We start from the raw sequence: 24,206 nt of genomic DNA on the forward strand, positions 1-24,206 counted from the left end.
AACTAATATGCTGGCATGAAGATTTGTAAATAAGAAATTATTATATTTGAAAAATGTGATAAAAGTAAGATTATATGTGATAAATCCATAATGTGAACTTCATTTTTAGGGAAAGGAGTATATATTGTCTGATAAAGATCAAGTTAATGGAATAAATGCTGAAAGTGTTCTTCACAAAATACCTGGGTAAATATCCCATGAGTGATGGGAGCCTAAAAGAGATAAGGAAAGTGAAGAGAAACGGGCTTTAGAATGGCAAGAAAGGGCAACATATCAAATAAACACCGATACATTTTATGTATTTTATATGAGGAGTGGGTAATATAAGCCATGTAGCTGCCGTTACAAACAAAGGCATTTCGGTGAGGTCTTTCTCAAACATCTATTGCCAATTCCAACCGAAAAACAATCCTTCGACTCACTGTCCCCATACCATCAAAGAGTTTCATGCAGAAAGCATAAATTTCTTCGGCATTCAAAGGCCAAACAGAAGCTGAGAACAGGAAAGGTGTGGCAAAGATCTGAAACGAAATAAGAAAAATAAATTGGTGCGATGCAACACAGAAAGCATTCGTGGAATTCATTGTGATTATATGCAACGTAAAGTAATATATTCAGGTGTTGCGACAACGCGATTCTGCCCTACAACTTAGTGTAGTTATACTCAGTTAGAAATGTTACAGAAACAAGGTGATTAATGTGTAACCAAAAACAAACTCCACAATAATCGTCAATGTCATATATCTTAGGACGAAGATGATTACTATACATGTAGTCAATATATTTCATTCAAAGGGATATTGATAATGAAAAACCATTGTTAAAAGATGGTCCATTAGCACCAAAAACGTCACTCTCACATGTAGGTAAAATATGTACCTAATGATCCAAATAACATCAGCTGCCGGGCAGCTGGCGATTTTTATGATGCCGGTATGAAGAACATTCACCCTAATAAAATCAACCGATACAAGACATCCTGGACAAACTCAGAGAAAGTCTGTTAAAATGTCTAATCGAAAGTTGAGCCAAAGAGGATGAGGAACGATTCTGCAATAGACCTGATCAAGTGTTGTCAATCAAAGTTGGATACTGCCTTTCAGAAATACCATGGTAACGTGGGCCATGTCCAAAGCAACAGATGCCATAGTGCTGGTAATCAGAGTGGTCAGACCCTTAGCAACGCTGCGTCTTATATTTACACTGGTAAAAAAGGGTGATTAAAAGTTACTCTTTGCCAGGTAAATTTAGAATATTAAACTCTACACATACCAGTCAATCATACGAATGTTTATTAACCAGCATCTGGTGAACATGACAATGCAGAAGGCAAATCTTTGCACTAACACATACAATTCTGAAAATGATCACTTGCACTATATTGATTCGAAGTTTACCTCGAATAATAAAATATATGAGGCATTTCCATGCACAATGTCATAGTGAAGTACGTTCCACGAATAATGGCGCTTGGAGGTCTATAACGCAACTTGTGTCGAGTTTTTGCGTGCCCCAAAGCAGCAAATCCAAGTTTGGGTATGTAATTGACTGGACGGCAAAATTTAACAATGATAAAACATTTATATACAAAGAAATCATAAAAAGACAAGTGTAAACTGCCTGTATCGTGATGCAGACTATTTAAAACTGTCAGACGAAATTTGGCATGATTTCAAAGGAATATTCTTATGTAACATCGGAAAGAAACCCAAAGCATTGAATAACAGCGACTTTGTTCAGCAGACGTATTTGTGGCATTTTGTGTACAATTTCTCTTTGATTTGCATAGCTCGTTGCTTTTCAGTAGAATCCTCTCCAGATTTATTCATGAATGTTCCGGTTACGTCCTATAAATATTCAATAAATTTTCATATTATCTAAATGATTGAAATAATGCTAGATACCGGGGTAAAATATTTACAAAAATGTGCCAAATTCTTAATTACTGAACTTAATCCATCACAGCTGTTCGTAGTTCTCGTATTTTCTGCCGACCACTTGGATACCACTGTGACATCATACAGGTCAACCAAGAAAGCCCTAATTGGACATCGTAGTCGGATAACTTAGAAATGATACATTGATTTTATTATGAAAAGGCTTTTATGTTGGTTAAAACCAGTGCAACTTTGATTTTTTTAATATCAAGGACAAACAATTCACATGCATTAAAGATGATAAGCCATATGCTTAATAGTATACATCTAAATGATATGCAATACATTCGAATAATATTTCTGGTTTTATTGTACATGATTATAGAATGAAGTTCTCTTTAGGCAATGTTTCTCAAGCTAGCAAAGGAACTGGTTGTTAAACTGTAGGTATTTCAAGTTAAAAGATAGGCATTTGATAAAAAAAGTACTGTATATCATTTTTAATTGGAGGCATAAATAGTACAACCTCCATATAATGTACATTAACCAATGCGGAGAATCAATAATAATTGCATCAAATGATAAATGTAGGGAAGATTTACACTGGTTAGAACATAGCCATGTGATCTGGCCCAGTTGCCCTTATTTCTATATATACTGTACGGAGAACCAATTTATACTAAATTCTATTGTCAAATGCAAAATAACTAATGAAAACTCTGAATCAGAAGGCAAACACACTGCATGCCTTTAAAACAAAATAAAAATAGCAGCTTTATATTTTACTTAGAATATTGGATAAAATGATCTTACATAATAAAATAAAATCTTTGTAGTTTTCTGAAGATAAATAATTCTTTGACTAGATTCCTAATCTGACAAGATCATTGCTGCTACAGCATTTTCACTCGTTACAAATGATTTTAAAACTACAGGTAAAAGGACATTGGGATTGGGAGAAAGGGGGTCAAAAACTAATATTATAACAATTGGACTCACAGTCCTAAAATGGGAGACGTCGACTCTGCAAATATTTGTGTGGGGTGGGTGGGAGATAGATCCCACTAATCCCCCATCGTAACTGCCAGAGTCGATGTTTTCAACTGTTTGACTATTGGACCCCCATTGCTATAACCATTTTACTGATGGTCATAATTTTATTTGTAAGTAGCCCCTGTAGATTGCCAAAATTGTTAATGAACACGAAAATAGATTCAAAGAAATGAAAATTGGTAACACTCGTGTCTGAACAATAACGATTTGGCCAAGTCACTATGAAACCATGAGAGCATTAAATCCAAGAGTCTTTCCTATGTCAAACAAAAAAAGAAAAAACACAACATATCCTTAACTTTGAATATTGAACTTCTGCATATGCCAATTTCGATAAAATATTAAGGCCGTGCTGAGGAATGTTTAAAACCTTAGATCGCCTACCGTTGGTAGAACTATTTGATGCTGGCGTAGCTATTACGATACATTTGGAAAATACGAATAAGGTTCTAAAGCTGATAGGAAATAAATTAAAAACATTAAAAATAAAAGAATAAATATAATTAAAAGAATTACAATTATAACAGTTTAATGTTGTTTTTATCTGAGTTTATCGAGGTATGAACTCTCAGTTTGCCGGCTCACAAAGCTTACATAACGCCCTTCTGGTGTTATTTGCTGTGTGATTCGGCAACTGACAGTTTATACCAGGAAAAACTTGGAAAACACAACATTAAACTCTTAAATCATGTAATAGTATATATTGTACTTTGCGCTTACGTTTATGGTGTTGCGAGTCTATGCTCTAAAAATAAGTAACAGAAAAGAGTGAAAAGCATCAATCTTTGTAAAATTCAATAATTTATTTCCCGAGAATACACAGTGGAAATGAAAAAAGAACTTACATTATTGCGAATTAAATCCCAAAATAATCCGTGAATTACAGAAACAAGTCCTCTAAGCCCTGAATATAAGTTAGTAGACGTCCAGAATAAGCCCAAACATTGAAGGCGATTTTGTGCCTGTGGTAGATTATAGAGTTCTGATATGTCAACAGTCTTTTGTTGAATCACAGTAATATAATTCCAAGTTTGAATTACTATAAATTCCAGGGAATATTTCTATCCAAGAATTTTATCAAAGCACTTTTGTATTTCAAGAGAAAACAATTACGTGAATTAAAAACATTTGAAGAAATACAATACAATTTCCAGCCGAAACATGAACTACTGGACACAACATATAATACAGTTCGAAAGTATTAGATCTTAAAGCACGACTGAAAAAAAATCCTCGCAGTTACAATATTATTTAGTTCTCTACTTGACCTCAGGTCACAATTAGCATTTTCTGAAACAAGAAGTATTACCTAATGGAAAATTCTGGTATGACCCTGATGCCTACAAAATAAAACCATAACCTAGATTATGTAAAAATGCAATAAGGAAATTCCAAAACCTAGACCTATAACCAAATAAACTTCTATTAATAATAATTCTGATTTTACACCCATACACAGAGAATAATTTAGCTGTCAGATATTTACACAGATTAAAATAAAAAAGTCAGTTCTGCTCAAGCTGAAACGAACTCAGTTTTGGACAAGGTAAGTCCAACATGTAATGAAATAAAACAAAATAATAAAAGACTAACCAATAATGTAAATTAAATATACATAACAATAGAATGCGACTGAGTCCGGACGCCAAACTTTTGATCTACCTTTCTTTTATACATAGCCATATGAAATTCTTCCTATTGATAATAATTGTTTTAAGTGATGAAAGTTCAAGGACCATCTGTGTAAATATGACGTACATATAACAGCGTTCAAATGTTGTATTTTTCCTGGATGCATATTCTCTCTCTCTCTCTCTCTCAAATCGACATAGTACCACATTTGTGCTATGTAATACGAAGCAGATTGAGATGTCGCGTAAGAACTAATACAAATATTAAACAAGAAGCGCACATGGCATTCTAGCAATTATTAGCAGGTAAAATCTGATTTAAGTCGTTATCAAACAAGGAAGTGAATTGTTCGAAACCATTTGTTCATACTAACTGTGGTAGTTTAATCGTAACTACAAACAAAATCGGTTTTAGGTTATGTATATACCAAGGGACAGAAACAGACGTAAGTATTTAGTGATTTTACATCTAAGGTATGTAGGTATTATCAGTACATGGTGATGCACAGTGGTTTTGGTGGTAATACTTTAATCTTATAAACCTTCAAATGCGTACATATACACAACATGCTAACGTAAATATTTGTCACCGTATGTTTTATTCTTGAATCTCTCTCTCTCTCTCTCTCTCTCTCTCTCTCTCTCGTTTAAATGCATGGAGATAGTATCCCATTTACTCTTTACAATACGACGCGGATTGAGATCCAACGAAAGAGCTAATAAACAAGAACGCACTTGGTATACAATGAATTATTGACCGGTAAAGTCCGGTACGAGTCGTCGGCCAACAAGGAAGTAAATTATTGTAACTAGAAACAAAGTCTGTTTTAGAATATGTAGATACCAAGGGACCGAAGTAGACGTAAGCAATAGGTGATTCTAAATCGAAGGTATGTAGGTATTAAATGCTAAAGATATAGCTATCAGTAACCAAAAAAATGTCTACATTTGCACAATACTCTAACGTACATTGTTTTGACAGCTCGTGTTTTTTCCTGAATATGTGCTCTCTCTCTCTCTCTCTCTCTCTCTCTCTTCTAAATGCATCGACACAGTATCAGATTTCTGCTATGAAATACGGTCTGAAATATCACGTAAGAACCATATTAATATTAATCAAACAAGAAACACGCTTGGCATACTATCAATTACTGACAGGTACAATCCGGTAAAAGTCGTCGACAAACAAGGGAGAGAAATTATTCCAAACTGTGTTTATACAAACTGTGGTATAATCATACACTAAAATAAACTCGGCTTTAGATTATCTAGATACGAAGGGACGGAAACAAACGTAACCATTAGGTGATTCCACTTCTAAGATTTGAAATATTAAACACCTAACTTGATAAACCTTCAGACGCACACACAGCACACTAGATAACATTTCTATGGTATTATAGTCTTGCCTCATATTATACATGACTTTCCATATCACAAAATGTACGTGTCGCTTTGTGTCATTCGTCACCAAACCAATAACACAAACGACGTTATTGTGGTGGTAGAGCATAGCGTTTATCACCGAAGTGCATAATGAACACATGGGGTCTGTATAATCTAGGAAGTTAATATAAATCAAATCTGAAGAATTATATACGCCCTTCATGTGAACGTATCAGAGTTGAAAGGTCATTGTTTCAGAAAGTAAAGAAAAATAATTATTGAGATTTAAATTGCAATGGTAATACTTTGTGTTACTATCCTCCATATTAAAATGCAACTATATATATTACATATGTTTTGACCCCTGATTTATGTATTTAGGGTCAAAAAAATTATCCTACACAAGCGTAAATATCGTTAAGATCCCCAAGATTGGCATCAGTGTTGGCAGTCATATCGGGCAACACATGTGTTTTCGATAGTAAATTTTGCACGGACTTCATACACTGAGTTGCGCAATATCAAAGGTTTACTGAGATATGCAGTTCCGAATATGGAAACTATATACCAGATACATAATGCCGTTCAGTTAACGTACTTTGAAAAATCCTGAAGAAACATAACCTGCATCCGATGCTCAAGTGACTGCAGCCATTTATTATGGAGAATATAGCGTACAAGTTCCACAACTACATGGAATGTGTAGTCTGCGCAATCCACAAGTCTATGTTATTTAAGGTACAAACAAGTTTTATATACCAATGTTGAGGTAAGGATGGGGGTTTTGTCCTACTGTAAAAATTTTAATAGTTCATGCTGTATTCCTATTTGGTCAATATACATATTCTACCCGACCTTTCAGAAGATTTGCATAGTCTTATCTCAATCACTAATTTTGTGCACTCATTTTCATTGATTCATTGATTATCTACTCAAACAAAATGAGATCCCAAAAATAAACACGTTTCTCATCCTGGTCTTTAACATTTAGGTTTCAGCAATGTAACCTTACTGAAATATATGGGATTTCAACAAAAATGGGTGTGCAGCTTTACACTTAGATATGTTAGATTTTCAAACTGGGAATGCGTGTAATTCCGTCATTTCCGTGTGTTTTTGTCCCTGAATGTCGATCCTTCTAACTTTGGAATCAGCAGCAACATATTAACCAGCATTTTGTTTATTCTGCCAAATTTGGCATGCATATTTATACTGATAAGAATCTGAGTGATTGTAATTTCGATAGTTGCATGTTATCTTTCATACAATGTGTTCCCCTAAATGGTGTCGATCTTATTTCCAACGTAACCACCATCTTGAAAGGACCGATATAACTGCAGTTGAATAGATGGTCATTTGGACACTGATTTTTCACTTAAAGATTTATTTTTTACAACCAGGTTTACATGACAGTGTCACGGATGTAATGTCCAAATATGACTGTCAGAACGGTTATCATCAAAACTTCGTTACAACCAAACTGATTGGTCCAATCTTCACCAGGCTTTTGCTAACATAATTACTCGTCCTACTACATTAAACATGTACTGACTGAACGGCCAAATTGCCAGCCTTTGGAGCCATTTGAATGTCTTATAATTTCCTCTTGAATTGATTGTATCCATCTGACTCCAACATGGCAACTATAGGATCCTTCTAAACAGATCATCTTTTCACTACTCATCTTAACAGAATGGTGGCAAAAATATAGTGGTTTTACTAAAACAAGAACACATTTTTGCAATATGCTATGGATCCTGAAAATTGTGTAAATCTGATCAACATCTAGGTATTATTGTTGACAGGTTTGAAAGAAAGATCGTCATTCAAGTTTGGTCAATTCAAAGGTCAGTGCATGCATTTTTATACTTTACTGAGCTTAGCGTATGAATCAGTGACCAATATATGTATATATATATATATATATATATATATATATATATATATATATATATATATATATATATATATATATATATATATATATATATATATGGATTTTGAAAAGTTTGTATATATATATATATATATATATATATATATATATATATATATATATATATATATATATATATATATATATATATATATATATATGGATTTTGAAAAGTTTGAAACCTTTTGTTGTCATTTGTCTAGTCACGAATAACCTGCGTTCACAAGTTCACTTTCACAATGAATTTAATGTCAAATGTCTTGACAGGGCTTTTCACTGTGATGGCTTCTGAGCATCAAAACACAAACAAATATAATTCATTTATCACACCCATTTTCTAGATATATTTGAATTATAGCTTGGATGATACTAGTTCAATAACTTGGGTGTTGGTTTCTTCAAAACACTATTAAGTATCGGTTAAATCAAACTTGGCATGTGGGTACACATCTTTACAGTCCAGTAATCTTTCATGCGTTATATCATCTAAAACGTCAAGGACACCAGTGAGAGTTTTTGGAATACATTTATCTTGTGATTAGAAAATATTTTTGTTATAGGTACTAAGACTTTCTACTTGGTTTCAATATTTAGCATGTCACGTAGAAAATAAAAGGAATATCAAGGAATAAAATGACGTATCGTTAAGTAGAGCTAGTCCCGTTTGGATGAATATTGTAATCACCGCCAATAATGTAATGGATGTATTTCAAGCAAAGTCCACATGCAGCTTAATATTGATTAAATCTAAAACAATAATTTTATTTCCTATATTCCACATTTCCTATAAGAGGATTTGTGGTCTCTGTCTGTTCTTCTAATTTTGAATTTTTGTGCATAAATCATCGATGGAATTGTATAAATTGTATAATGTGTTGATACCAAATCTGAAAGGATGATCTTTTCCGTCTAGTACTAGTAGTAGTGATAGTAATATTACTGTTATTATTATTATTATTATTATTAGTATTATTAACATTATCATTCTTTTACATGAATCAACAGAGCTTCATCATGGATGTGTAGTTTGCTAAAATGTCCTCATACGAACCTCTTATTGTTGCCGCTATTGACATTGGGACAACATATTCTACTTACGCTTTTTCAACACGTCACGAATTCATAAGTAACCCAGTCCAAATATATGCTGAGACCAAATGGGGCGTCGGTGATGTCTTTCAGGCAGAAAAAAATGCAACTGCTGTTTTGTTTGATGAAAATAAGAACCTCCGTTACTTTGGATTTGAAGCCGAAGACTTTTACGCAAACGTGGGGGTAGAGGAAATAGAGAAATGGTATTTCTTCAGCAGATTTAAAATGAATTTGTTTAAACGAAAGGTAAGATAGTCACGAAACACATCCAGCAACACACATTCACACACACACACACACACACACACACACAATGGCTTAATCGTCTAAGAGAGTATTTATTATATTCCCAACCTTTTACTCGGCAGTATGGTAAGTATATTTATGCATAATATTGAAGATCAGCCACACATAGTTCCAAAATAGTCTGAAAAACACTGGTTGAAACTTTTGAAATTAATAGTGTTTGCACGCACCTTTTCCAAGTGCATAGAAATCATGGTGTCTCGTGATGGTTCTCTTTTCTATTCTGGATATGACCAAATTTGAAGAATTTTTTCTCAAATGTAATCTAACTTACTTCATAAAATCAGAAAGCACAGGGACACGTGTCAGAAAGTCGTAGATCTGATATAACTTGAGACTACAACAAAGCTGAGAAGCACATTGAAAAGTCCTACTACGATTGTACAAGTTTTTAGTAAGATGCCGACTTGACCTGGCTAAGTTACATACGTATCAGCTCGGAAACCATACCTGCAGACGCTTCTTTCGATACACAACGACCAATTTACATATTTTTGGAGCGACCATATAACTTTCCATACAGAACATTTCAGTACCTGTATCCGATCAAAGAAACCTCTAACACGTCGAAACACGCATAATGTCTTTCAAAGACCCAAAGATACAATCTTGTAAATCAGAAATGCAAATTTCGTTTCAACCTTTGGCATACCAATTCAACCTCATCCAGATTCTACAAAAATAAATCTGTTCAATACGAGAAAAAGTATAATCTTATCTGTCACAACATCGGTGATTATTCTCCAAAATTAATCATTGTAGATCATGGTTGATTTAAGAGATCGACTGCTAATAAGATTAAAATCAATACAGTTAAAGCCTTATTTCGCTATCGTACTTCGTCTTATACAGACATTTCGCTATCGTATTTCGTCTTATACAGACATTTCGCTATCGTACTTCGTCTATATACAGACATTTCGCTATCGTACTTCGTCTATATACAGACATTTCGCTATCGTACTTCGTCTTATACAGACAATGAAAAATAAAGAAACAAATGATTCGAGTAGGATTGTTGCGCCCCGTAACACTAATCTTGATTTGGCTACTGAAACGAACTGAAACGAGGTAAATCAAATATAGATTCATTTCTGTACAATTTTTTGTTATATCATAAATTCTAAAAGTCGTGAATTTCCATGTTGATATGATTTGGCTCATTTTATATCGCAAAACGTTGCCTCGATAGATGACAAAATTGTGAATTAGATTACAAAGAAAACAATGACCGCAGTGAAAATTTTAATACCAATTCAGGGGAATCTGTATAAAGCAAATGAATTTTCATTTGATTTATTTAGTTTATTCAGATTCGGTAACTGTATAACCCGTATAGTTCATAGATTGCATAAAAATAAAAAACATAACAGATAATATGAAAAAAATCAGTGTTTAATCAGAGAGTTTAGTGCAATTAGTCAAACAATTTGTTACGAAATGAAATGATAAGCAATACACACATCAACCTTATTAAAAGCAAGGTTCACTGCGGCCATATAACACACAAAACAAAAAACTGCATTTCTTTACTGTATTTGAGTCAAACACTAATCGCTGTAAATTGTATTCCTTTGTAGAAATATCAGGAAAACATGCAACTCAAAGACATTCGTGGAAAGAAGATGCCAGCGATAGATGTTTTTTCTGCAGCTATTGCATATCTCAAGGACCATCTTCTTAAGAAAGTCCGGAACGAGCTGCCAGGTACAATATAAGAATCTTTCTTGTTTAGTAATCATTGCATTCCACTGAAGATCAAACCAATTTATTTTCCTGTTTATTATATTCACTATTGTCATGTTCAGGTTGTGACTAGTGTTCAGTGCAATGCAGTATTGAAGCATTCACATCAAGATCACAAGTAGCTAAAAATGTTCGAAACTTCCATGGACATTAGTTCGATGTTTAACTTTCACGCTACGCTTCATGGTGGCATACCTTGAAAATCAAACTTACCAACTAACCGACGCAAAACGTTTCCGCAAACAACGGAAATTTCAAAAACAAAGTGAAGGAAATACTCTTACTTCTTACTTCTTGACTAGTCGTCATGTTACCCAATCAAGCTATAGATGTCAACTGTTGACTTGGTTGTATTTAGTCTATGTATATATACATCTTAACTATTAGATCCTGCTCAGCTTGGATGTTTTATTCATAAATAATGCGACCACTCTACCGCACACTTTCAAAACACAGTTAAACAGAGTCTTTACATTTACCACTAATACATGAAAAACGCAACAAATTTGAAGTTATAAAGCCAGCAACACTATCATTTCCGGAAATTGCAATTTTTTCAAGCGCACCGTTAGGCATGCAGGATGTTTTTTCACCAAACATTCGTAGAATTTTATACTGTACATATATGAATAAATTTATTTGACCAAGTGGATGTAACTAAAAATCAATAAAATTCATTTTAAAAAAACCACATAAATTCGCATGTTGAAAATCTTAGATTACCCGGAGCAATACAGTTAACATTTGTAGACATCAAAGAGCTTGCAGCAATTTTAACCTGGTGTCTTCCTTCGCTACTCAAAACATCCCGAGGGCCGCATGAAGACATTTTTGATGGCCCAAGGGCCGCACCACCTTTGTCATCTCTCACGACACCTTGTAACGCCAATCATTTTGTGGGCCACAGGATAAGGCTTGGCGGGCCGAATGCGGCCCGCGGGTCACGTGTTTGAGACCCCTGATATATATTTTCATAATATCTAGCATTATTTAGATGTAATATATAATATTTTGGGTCTGTTATTAGGTCAGTTATTGCACATTGTTTTATATTTGAAGTTTAGCTTTTTCTATGACAGTAATTGTAGAGAAAAAAGCAATGGAACCAAATAAAACGTTCGAAGGACGATAAATATTAGCAATAAGAATCAAACTCCTCCGTTTGCGGAAAGATTCGCATCGGTATTCATTATGAAATATTGCAAAGAGTATTTCCATATCGTAGAGAACATATACATGTAGATATTGTACTAAATTGAATAAGAGTTATTTTGTTTGTATTAGCTTCGCTCTGACTAGGACGTCTTTGAGGTTTTTCGGTCTGCGATAGGTTACTACTGGTTTGTTCGGGGGATTAACCTTAGTTTGTCACAAGATTCCAAGATCAGCCAGTGTGTCTGGATGATTTTTTCTACTTCTGGGGTTGTCTGGATGATAAGTCACGATAAATGGTATGCGATCTACCTTTTCTTTCTCTCCATGTTTTAGTAGGACATATCGGTTTGTTTGTTTACACCTTTGTGTTGCCACCGTAAACTGGTATTTGTCGGTGCTTCGGTTCATCAAATGTTCAAATAACACTTCAGATCATTTTTTAGTTTGTTTCGTGGTCGTAGCAGATTCTGTGTATTATCAGTGCTTGGTTATATGGGATGTCCAAGTATACCGTTTTGGATGGCAACTGGATGGAAGAAGATACTACTGTTTATCAGATGGTTTGGAGTAGTAGTTTCTACCAGTCTGGTTGTTGTGTCCAGTAAAACGTGGTTTGAGATGAAAAACTGAACTGACATTGTCCAAATAGAACGTGCAAAACAGAGCATGTCAATCATCTCATCACATATCAATTATGTGGCCCTCAGTATGAAGGAGAAACTGAAAAGCTACACAAAAGAATCAATCTTCACAAATCTGATTGGATGAGAAAGAAGGTGGACAGACGTCCATTTGCAGAACACTGATCTTCCCCTGGCCATACTGTCAGTGATCTAACGCTAATTGTAATTGCTCACATCCCCAATCGGAGTTCCAAAACCAGGAAAGAAAAGGAATCTTACTGGATACGCTGCCTTAGAATATTGAAACCAAGATGCCTTAATCAAGCAGACTAAGAAAAAACAACCTCGTGTAAAAGACAACCTCGTGCAAACAGAATCATCATCTAGTTACAGCCAACACATTTACATTTAAATAATTTTCTCAGTTTGCTTAACAGGCATTCACCGCCTATAACTAATATTACAAAAATTAAATATCTGGGATGGAATTTACGGTTAGATCAATTTACATAAAATAACAGATAGTGATATGGCTCATCCATCTCTAGGTCGAGATAAATAGATAAACAGCATCATTATTGAACCTGAAGCCAACTAGTCGTAATATAAAACATTTTCAATCCGTGTTTCCAATAGAAATAGTTCTGTCAACATTTGTGATTTCAACGCTTTTTGTGTCTGTTGTTTGTCATGTCTAGATTTTTGTATTTGTTGTTTGTCATGTCTAGATTTTTGTATTTGTTGTTTGTCATGTCTAGCTTTTTTGTGTCTGTTGTTTGTCATGTCTAGATTTTTGTGTCTGTTGTTTGTCATGTCTAGATTTTTGTATTTGCTGTTTGTCATGTCTAGATTTTTGTGTCTGTTGTTTGTCATGTCTAGATTTTTGTATTTGCCTTTGAAAAGACTGAAGATGTTCAGGCTAGTGAGAAACCAGTTTTGGACTGTTCATTTGTCATTGAGAGAGAGAGAGAGAGAGAGAGAGAGAGAGAGAGAAAGGAGATAAATGCACATTGATTGCGGCTGTTAAAGCATGTAGATCAGGTACTTGTTGGGCCTTCTTTCTCTATATCTCTCACGATTTCAAAAGTGACGTAATCGTAGAGTTGAGCGCAGGAACGGAAAATAATTTTGCCTGAAAATAGTAATAATGATAAGTTCATCAAAAAAGAAGTTTAGAGTCGAAAATGTTCAAGCGGGTGAGAAACTAGTTATGCAATTTTCATTTGTCATTTTATTCAGAAATCAGGTTTTAATGCAGGTAAAATGACTGAAATAATTTATATGTCGTCGACAGTTTCGTCAATACAATATTTAGGCAGTTCTGGCCATGGATGTACTTTGTTGTATGCTGTCACACAGGATGGCCAGGTAGGGTGTAGTGAAATGGTCTACCCTCCTTGACATCTGGTTTAAATATTCTTTTTTAAAGACAATGCTCATTAAACGCACATAAATATCATGGACTTAGAAAAAAGAACAATCACAGGACTCATTATAATCATTCTAATCATCTCAAGTACTTTATTTTGCCTATATATTGCTCAACAATATTTGTTCGGTCCTGAACAAAGCCTTTTTTTAAAAAAGTGAATGATTTTACGATGGGATATCGAAAAAAGGGTGAGCCAAGAAATTGTTGCGTTGAATTTATCTATGAGGTTATGACATTGATTTACAGTTCTGGAAACGCAGAATATGATGTTAATAACAAACACTTAAACATTTCTCTGCTTAGTAACATGGAGGAATATAAAACTTTAAATAACTTACTTCATACATTAAAGAAATCCAGGAGAGTGATTTCTTGTGGGTGATTACTGTTCCTGCCATATGGGAAGACGGTGCAAAACAATTCATGCGGAAAGCTGCTATAAAAGCTCATTTTTGGAAGGACAGTGGTAATGGTGATGGGGTCATGCGATTCAATCAAGAAGCATTTGCTCAGGTAATAATGGCCATTTTCTCTATGATCGGTTATTATCTCTGTCTACAGAGACCTAATTTGCAACCACAAAGTTAAAAAATAAGTGACGATAACATCCTGACAATTATCACTTTGTATCGAATTTCTCCGTGGCACCATTTAAAATAATACACATCCACACATAAAATACATATACACTTATAAAATAGATACACACAAACATATATAAAACTATAATAACACAGGTCGGAGACGTATTCTCCGACTTTTGGTCCGTTTTTCATATTCCACCCAATAAAGACTTAAAATGTTGATCTCCCTAAACTTTGTCAAAGGTAACTATAAAAATCTAAATAAACCAGAATGAGTATTTGTGCTTTATCTATTCCTCATCCATCGCTCAGTTTATATCATTCATGGGGATGGCAAGAAGCTTAATTACAATAATTTGAAGCCTAACCGGGCGGAGTACCATTAAATCGCTTACATTGAGAAGGTATGATGAACATATCCAGAAATGCTTATAGACAGAGATGGTTACATACATACATGTTGCGTCTTACACCCGTGTACACTAGTAATGGATATATTTCACACCGCTTTAACAAAACTTAGTGGACTATAGTTAATAAGAACTCAGTCAGGATGTACGTCATGAAGGCGGATTTATGCGATGGCAATTTGTCATGGAGTAGATTGATAACTCAGGGTTCCTGTACGCAAACGGTTGGATGAGTAGCCTTCTACGATTTTGGGGACATTTTTCAGGTTTAAAAATGTCTAGTTAAACAGTCTGGCACCGGTACCGTGATGACTGAGACATTTGGATATATAAAAAAAACAATTAGTGCATATAAATCTTGACAGTACGATTACACCGAGCGATTTCTGGTCACTGATTGTTTTATCTGATTCAAATTTTGTCTTTTCAGTCGGATCGCAAACAGTAAATTGATATGTCATCGCCTGTGGCAAACTCATTCAGTTATCTCTGGTCATTCTTTTCAGATTTACGTCTGAATTGGATCAGCCATCACAAAATGCGGCATCCATTTTGTACAAACATTTGTAAGCCTCGACTAATTCTCCAATATGTTGAAAACAGCTTACGAATTAATACACGTGATAATAGAAATATCTTGTACTGTGTGTCAATCATCTTCCCCAATTGGTCCCTACACTTCAGCTACTTACCACTCACTAATCGCAGCCAGCAGTTTTGCAGAACTTGTGTCAGTTTCCATGGGTTCGCTACCACCTCAAAGTTGTGCGATGTATGATAGAGAATTACGCACGTTAACGTTATCCAAGTTGACCTTGGTATCAGTCGAAGAGTACTTTAAGAACTCCCGGATATTACAGTATGTTCTTCGCATAGTAGAAGAATTGTTTCTCTTTCTCCAACGTTTATGGGCCACTGTTATTTACTTGTGTTATTTCACACACATATACATGCGGGAATCTGGCTTGCTGCACGTTTAGTCGCGACTAATTTTTGTAAAACCTTATTTTTTATCGATCTGCATACAGTGCATTGACAGGTTAAAAAGTACAACAAATGTGCAAGAAAATATTCAGAACTTTTCAAATACTACTCGTATTATATAATTACATATTTAAAAGTACAATCAAAATATTTTTAAAATGTCATCTTCCTCGTTGGGAACCTAGAGGAGACAAATAAAAACAATTTTACCCAAACGTTTAATTATTTAATATAAGACAGTTTTCTTCTTAAGTTCGAAGACTTTCTCACCGCGATTTTGGGGAAAATAAATTATGGGGAGACGGACGGTAAAATAACCCGTACTATTATGTACCTCGCGTGGGTTGAACAAGGCGTTCACAGCCGATAAACCTATTGGAACCAATCCATGTTCAGATTCAACCTCATGTTAATCTGCCCGAGACATTTTCGTGTATTCCATTTGTATCTGAAGTAACTGATCACCCGAACAAAATCAACTACCTTTAAAGATAGTATTGTTTCCTCTGCCCAGGTAAGCATGTGTCCTGAACCTTATGCATCCTTTAATGTACCTGTATTTCATATCGATTTTTCAGAGTTTGTTTTACAATGAGATATAGATTGCATTCTATATTTAGATCTTTTATCACAGGATGGTGTTGGTGAAGTTTTGATATTGTAGATATAATGACTTAAAGAGCCGGAATTTATAGCAAAGACAACCTAAAATTATATATCTATTTTTATTCCTGAAATTCTATTTTATTATGTGGTTAGATATTAAAATTGAAACATTTATTTCATTCAAAAACTGTTTTAAAACTTGTAATAAATGCAATCGAATATTTATTGAAGTAGCAACAATAGTGACACTACTAGCATGACCGCCACAACAAGAACAATATAACAGTGCATTCACTATTGCTATATCTTTCGAAACAATAAAATCACAGAGAAGAACATCACCACCACCACCACCATAATAATAATAATAATAATAATAATAATAATAATAATAATAATAGTTACAATATGATAACAATTATAAATATAACTGCAATTATTACAATGATACTCAAAGTCTACAACAATAGCGTTACCCTGAGCACCAAATATGCAACTGTATAGATAACGTATTGAATAGAAATCAAGGACAAAACTTTAAACAAATTCGAAATGAGAAATTCATGATGATAATAACTATCTTTTTATTTTTGTAATAAGCTTGGCTACGGCTGAAATAACTATTTTGTACTAAAGTCAACTGAAAGGATCAGATATTGGTTTCTTATTCATTCATTAACCCGCTCATTTGTTCATATGGAGAATCCCCCAACAATCCCTGAAGTTATTCGATCTCTGAATAGATGTTTACTGATATACCTCATATTCAACATCATGCACATTGCACAAACTTATTCACTTTGGTGCACCATCTTGTTGACTTTATTACAATAAGCTTCCTTGTGATACAATACCTTACTCACTTAGTATTTAAATAGAGGTCACACGTACTTTTAAACGCAGTGCACAAAAAATGTGTACGTTTAAAATGCGGCGCAACTGTACATACTGCAGTATCTAAGCTTTAAATATCAGAAAACAACCCTAAAATCAAGCAATAATTATCAGCAGTGACGATCAATAACAGCCGCACCCACCCATAAAACGTTCTGTATTTGTAACATTCATCGTTACGCAAATCGCGGGTACTAATCTTAAATTAATTTGTGGATGAGATGCGTAGATAATATTAGTATATATCGTAAATGTTCCCTTTTATTTCCCATTAGGAGACTAAAACACAGGAAACATTAAGCAGACAGATAATGCTGGCATTAGAGCCAGAGGCAGCGGCATTGTACTGTAAATGTCTGCAGTTACAGCTCGTTCGTAGCGGGGATGGAGGAGCAAGTACAGCTACATTCAGTCCTGGACAGCACTTCCTACTTGTGGATTTAGGAGGTAAACCAAGTTTTATTAATATTTGACAAATTTTACTCCCAAGCAATGTGTGTAACAAAGCAGATAAATGATCTATTTTTCTATTCATTTATATAAAATATTAGTTTGCTATGAAAGTGTAAACAAACTATTCATGTAGTATACTGACCACGACTTATAATTGGCAAAACTATGTAGTCACAACCATGCATGGATTGCAGGTCTTTGACAACCTACTGAATGCAGAATTTAGATATCGCAGTCTAGCAGACTCAATCGCAATATCGAGACAAAGAAAGAAAACTAACATGCATTGTCTTCCTGTTTATACAATACAGTCTGTCTGAAAGTGTCGATTAAGAAACTTCAAATTACAGCATATTATTTTATTGGATATTTAGGGACATCGGACATCGTGATTAACCTGGAAAGTATTGAGAGCATTTTTGTATAATATAGTATGCAGAAGTGAGACTTTTGTGCGCCCTTTGATCAGTCTTGAGACCACATGTTGTTTATTCAAACAAGCCATGTCAGTGGCGCTTCATGTAAGTTAATACATAGTCGAACGCCCTTTTTCTGTGACCAACCTGTTTCTGTGACCTTTGCTTCACGTAGCGTCTTGCCTACCCACATGTGATTGGACAGCATCTGCTTACATGTGTTTAAAACGTAAAATCCACTATCATTTGTCTTAACATAACAAGAAATTCGCATAACACTGGCACGTTCAACACATATTTTCCATATGACCAATATTTTAACACCTTGTATTAATTAGAATTTATAAAATCAATAGAACTATAAAATGTATTCATCAATTCTCTGTTAAAAAGCATGAAGTGTACTAGTTTTTGGCAAAATCTAAAATAATATAATATCGCATCAATATTAGTAGAGTATTCCTCACATAATGTGAACAAGCAATTGGAACATACCAACAATAAACATATAATAAATAGGATAGTTATAAGTGAAGGCTTCAAAGGTAAATTTCTAAAAAAGACCAACAAAAAAACAACCAAACGGTTAACAAGATACTGACTATAAAGAGACATCGTAATTTATTTAACCAGAATCTTCGAGGTTACAAGCAGAATATGTGGTTGAGGTTAATGAAAAGTGCTGTGTCTGCAAGATTTATCCAATAGAATGGACAATTTGGATTTCTTTGATTTTCACAATGTGGGCTCAATGTGATTTTTATAACTGCAAAACACTAGTCTCACCTAAAATACTGTTCTAAGTAAAACAGTGATAAGAAGGAAAGACACATGTATATGTCCATGCTATTCTGAATAGTAAGAACTATACAAGACACACATTCTGTTTTAAACATCTTTATTTCGGATATTTTATAATTCAAGTTACCCTTACTTTCATTGAGCTCGAAGTTGGGGCCTTACATTGTTGACTGAATTGCAAATAGACTACTTTCCAAATCAGGTTGACATTGTGCAAACATTTCTATCACACATTGATTGTTTTATGGCAATTTTCTCTATATCCTGGGATGCACTTGTGGATTTGTACTCAATAAACAAATGGAGTTTTAGTTTACATAAACATCGGCACGTAATTGTACCTTTGTTCTTGTTGCGATATCCTCTAATTTTACCGTTATGCTTAAAGTCATCGAAATTGGGCGGACCACGCTAAATATTTTTCTTCTGTCCTAATATTGACACTGCGCCAGGCATTGTTTGTTCGTCATAAAATGCAATCTGCTTCATATTTCATTCATGGTATATAGGAGGAAGATGGAGTGTGTTCAGCAATTATCGTTCCTCGTTCCTTGGAACTTAGATTATCTTTCTCATGCTGATTGTACGATTTTGAAAGGATATGCCATTCATTGAAACTGTCATGTGCATTATATATGACTCCATCCAGAGCACACATTGCATTATTATCAGAGCGACGATCATAAAAGTCTAAAATAATCACTAGACTAAAATGTGGATGTAATATTTCTTAACTACATGATAGCACAAAAAAAATTGCCTTCATTTGAATCTATAATTCAGGTAGCTTTTCAAATCTAAAGCCACCTTATTAACCATGCATTTGCAATAAAGTCAAGATTTGTTGTTTATTAATATCCATCAAACCTCAGGTCGCGCAAGATAGGATTTGCAAGGAAAGTCATGTACGTTTTGTTGTCTATCGTTTTTAAAAAAAAACATGAACGTATAACGTATAAGTTATTAGTAACGAATACAGTTTAATTGATTCGTATACCTGACATACAGGTGGTACGTCTGACATGATTGCCTATGAAGTCTTGAAGTCGGGTGACCTTCGAGAACTTACGGAACCAAATGGTGGGGACGGTGGAGGCGTGATTGTGGATGAAGCATTTTGGAGTTTGCTGAGAATACACTACGGAGATGATGTTATTGATGAGTTCACAAAAAAGGAAAGTAGCGATTACTTAGAAATGCAAAGGCAGTTTGAACTGAAGAAAAGGAGTATATCAATAAGCAAGAATGAGGTAACGAGGTTAAAATTACGCAGCAGCCTTGCTAAAACCTACAAAAAGGTACGCCGTATGAAATTGACAAAGGACATGATTCATACAGAGGATGGGATAAGTTACAACAAGGATAAACTAGAATTGTCCCATAAAGTGTCGATAAGCTTCTTCGAAAAGCCAAAGATCAAACTTATTCATTTTTTGAAAGAACGATTTTTTTGTGCAGGTCAGAATCGTTACCAGGTTAATGCAATTGTTATGGTAGGGGGATTTTCTGAATGTGATGTATTGAAGGAGGAAGTGAAAGCTGCCTTTCAAAGTATGGACATTAAAGTCATCATTCCCAAAGAAGCGTGTCTAGCAGTGGTGAAAGGAGCAGTACTTTATGGCCATAACAAAATGGCAATCAGGGAGAGGGTTCTTCCTTATACGTACGGGATTAGCCTCAGAGTTCCATTCGATGAGAACATTCATCCTACAGAGAAAAGAGTCTGGTGTAATAACAGACAGAGTGATGTTGCAGAGGATGTTTACCATGTTTTTATTCGGGCAGGAACTCCGGTTCCAACAGGTGAAACGTCATATGAGCACACGCACAGAGCTTTTTATTACGGTACAAACACGGCTACCATTGAGGTATACAGATCCAAAGATCCGAATCCGAGATTTGTTACTGATAAAGGTTGCTCACATGTGGGCAAACTTGAACTTGAAATTCCGAATCTAAAAGCCCTTGGTTCTAAACTCATTGATATCAAAATGTCTTTTGGTGACACTGAATTGACGGTAGAAGCTAAAGAACATGATTCTGATAATCGTATTACATGTGGATTCAATTTCCTAATATGATCAAAATTGCAACGCAATAAAGAGTATTAGCACTTACTGCTTCATTGTAGAAAATCATATCTGTTGATAATATACTGTGGAATATTACATAAATTCCTAGAAAATGCCAGATCTTCTCCTATTCTGCACGAATTCTAGCCATGTACAAGGAATTCAGGGATAATATGTACACATTAATATTTGCAAGAGAAACATTCAATTACAAACACGTGTTATGTGCATCTACAATTTGGACCCAATAATGTCAGTAAGAGAATTAAATTGTAAAATGGACTTTTTGCATATTCATTCAATAAAATGAATACAGTTTAAAATTCAAGAAAGTTAGTAAATTGCGCATAAGGAATAGCAACTGAATAACAACAGCAGGTCTCTATCATTTCATAGTTTTAGTATATATATATATATATATATATATATATATATATATATATATATATATATATATATATATATATATATATATAACAAAATTGCAGTCCAGCACTATTTATTACTCAGTCTGTACTCAAACCATTTAGTTGTAGCAACTATATTCATACGTGTTATTAACTGCATGATATTCGCATTAACATTATCAGCTTACGCAATATTTCATATTTGGAGTTTAATCCCTTCCGGCTCATAGCGTGTTTAGAACTGACCTAACATTTGTGAAGTACCTTTTATCCACTAGAGTAAAATTATAACTTATTTCTAAGATCCACTCAGCTTCAGCTGTCTCAAGCTGATTCCAAACTCAAGCACATACTGTGGACTTTACGATGCAAATCATGGGCTTATTGTATATGCTTTTGTGACTCATTATTTATGTTCCACTGCTCATGTATCTAGACTCATTAGTTATCATTTCGATCTAGGGTTCACTCCCTAATGTCATTCACTAATTTTCAGTTCTTCATATCTGCCAAAACATCCGTTTATTCGTGTTTCATTATATATCTTGTTTGGGTAGATGGTTACTTGTTGAATTTTATCATTGTTGATCACCTCTAGGCTTATTATGGATCACCAATAAAAAAAACAATGTTGCAGTCGGTGTTTGTCTCTTAAATAGCAATAACAATGAATGGATTTTTTTAGATCATTTCCAACTCTGTTTATAGGTTATAACTGAAAAAAGTCCCGAAAAATATTTTTTATTTCAGAATTGCTAAAGTATATTTTAAATTCATTCATAATACGCATACTACGGCGATTATTCAAAGTCAGTCGCATTGCAAGAATTTGCATACATACGCTGCTTGGATGATTTAAAAGAAAAAATGGAAGAAGTGAATAAAACATACCTAGTTTTAACAAGTCATGGCGTGCATGGGAAGGTTGTACTAACTATAACCATCGCACCATTTCTTCTATATCAATAGCATGATTAATATGGATTATCTTTGGCAGTTCAGTATGTATAAACAAGTGCTTCAAATAAACAAATATATAGTGATAATCGACACATATAAAATGATAATCGACACATACAAATGATAATCGACACATATGTAAATGATAATCGACACATATATAAATAATAATCGACACATACAAATGATAATCGACACATATGTAAATGATAATCGACAGATATATAATGATAATCGACACATATATAATGATAATCGACACATATATAAATGATAATAGCAACTAAAGATATTCTAATCTTATTATTTGAAAATGGTATATTGCAAATATCAGAGTTCGTATTTATAATTTAGCAATACTGTTTTCTTTTAAATGTATCTTGTAGTATTTAAAATATTTAATTAGATGGCCTATCTAAGTGCATTAAACATAGAAAACAAAATCCTTAAAATAAATAAATTAGGAAGGACCCCACACACACCGATGTTGACTTCAGATCAAATTGCGCAATACTAGACGCAATCTCTGATTAGTATGGTTCAAACGCTTTAATATTGCAATCCTGGTAGTAATACACGAAAGTTTATGAATGTTTACCGACCTGATTTTCTACTTTTGCAAGTTCTGTAGCATTTTCATATCTATAGAATTCACCACGATATTGTAAAATTGGTTTCTTCAAATACACAAATAATTTCAAAGAATCAGCAACTGAAAGTAAACTTTACCTGATATATTATTAGCTGAAATAACAGTACTGTGTGCCTTTCTTGATACACATTGTTTTCACTTATTCCCTTTTGTTTTGCAGTAAACTGCAATACCTCATAGTTATTCTTTGAAAATTTATTTGTGACAACCAAAATGCCACACTTCATTACTAAGTATAAAAGCCCCATTTCTAAATGGAATTATCTTTGTTTTATCTATATTTACTTTGTCCTTATATTGCAACATTGCTGTTATTGGGAATAACGTCATGTAATTGCGCCTGTGTGTGTGTTTTCTTACAGAAACATCTTTGTATGACTTTGTAGTTCAATTATTGAATCACTGTTAAAAAGTGTAAATAAAAAATTATATGGAGTACATCCTGTCTTGTTCCAACTTTGTATTCACAAAATGGTGTTTATTTATTGATTACCTTTATACATGAGCACATGTTTCTATATGCAGTAAGTTCTATGTGTAAAAATGTCGACCCACTCTTATTTTATTAGACAATACAGCCTTCCTCACTTTTTACCTAGATATTTTGGAATGACAGGTTGAATAGTAAACATATTTTTAACATTATCCTTTTGTAGAACTCTGACTGGAATATATATATATATATATATATATATATATATATATATATATATATATATATATATATATA

General features: G+C 33.9%; 1 protein-coding gene across 3 annotated transcripts; it reads left to right on the forward strand.

Moving 5' to 3' along the window:
* Positions 1-4,854: 4,854 nt before the first annotated feature.
* On the forward strand, positions 4,855-23,916 carry LOC149776576 (heat shock 70 kDa protein 12B-like). 3 transcript variants are annotated; one of them, XM_089941054.1, is made up of 7 exons: positions 5,373-5,451; positions 7,753-7,794; positions 8,889-9,221; positions 10,862-10,988; positions 14,590-14,750; positions 17,991-18,162; positions 20,394-23,916. In XM_089941054.1, the coding sequence occupies exons 3-7, from the start codon at positions 8,919-8,921 to the stop codon at positions 21,464-21,466; spliced, it is 1,836 nt and encodes a 611-aa protein (XP_089797180.1). In that variant the 5' UTR covers positions 5,373-5,451; positions 7,753-7,794; positions 8,889-8,918; the 3' UTR covers positions 21,467-23,916. The 3 variants fall into 3 exon arrangements, with proteins under 3 accessions (XP_089797181.1, XP_089797180.1, XP_089797182.1); XM_089941055.1 differs by lacking the exons at positions 5,373-5,451; positions 7,753-7,794 and adding an exon at positions 4,855-5,007; XM_089941056.1 differs by lacking the exon at positions 7,753-7,794 and having other exon boundaries at positions 5,406-5,451.
* The last annotated feature ends 290 nt before the right edge of the window (positions 23,917-24,206 follow it).

Source organism: Sinohyriopsis cumingii, chromosome 18 (assembly GCF_028554795.1).
Source record: "Sinohyriopsis cumingii isolate HCF-2022 chromosome 18, ASM2855479v2, whole genome shotgun sequence".
In the NCBI taxonomy this organism is placed as follows: domain Eukaryota; kingdom Metazoa; phylum Mollusca; class Bivalvia; order Unionida; family Unionidae; genus Sinohyriopsis; species Sinohyriopsis cumingii.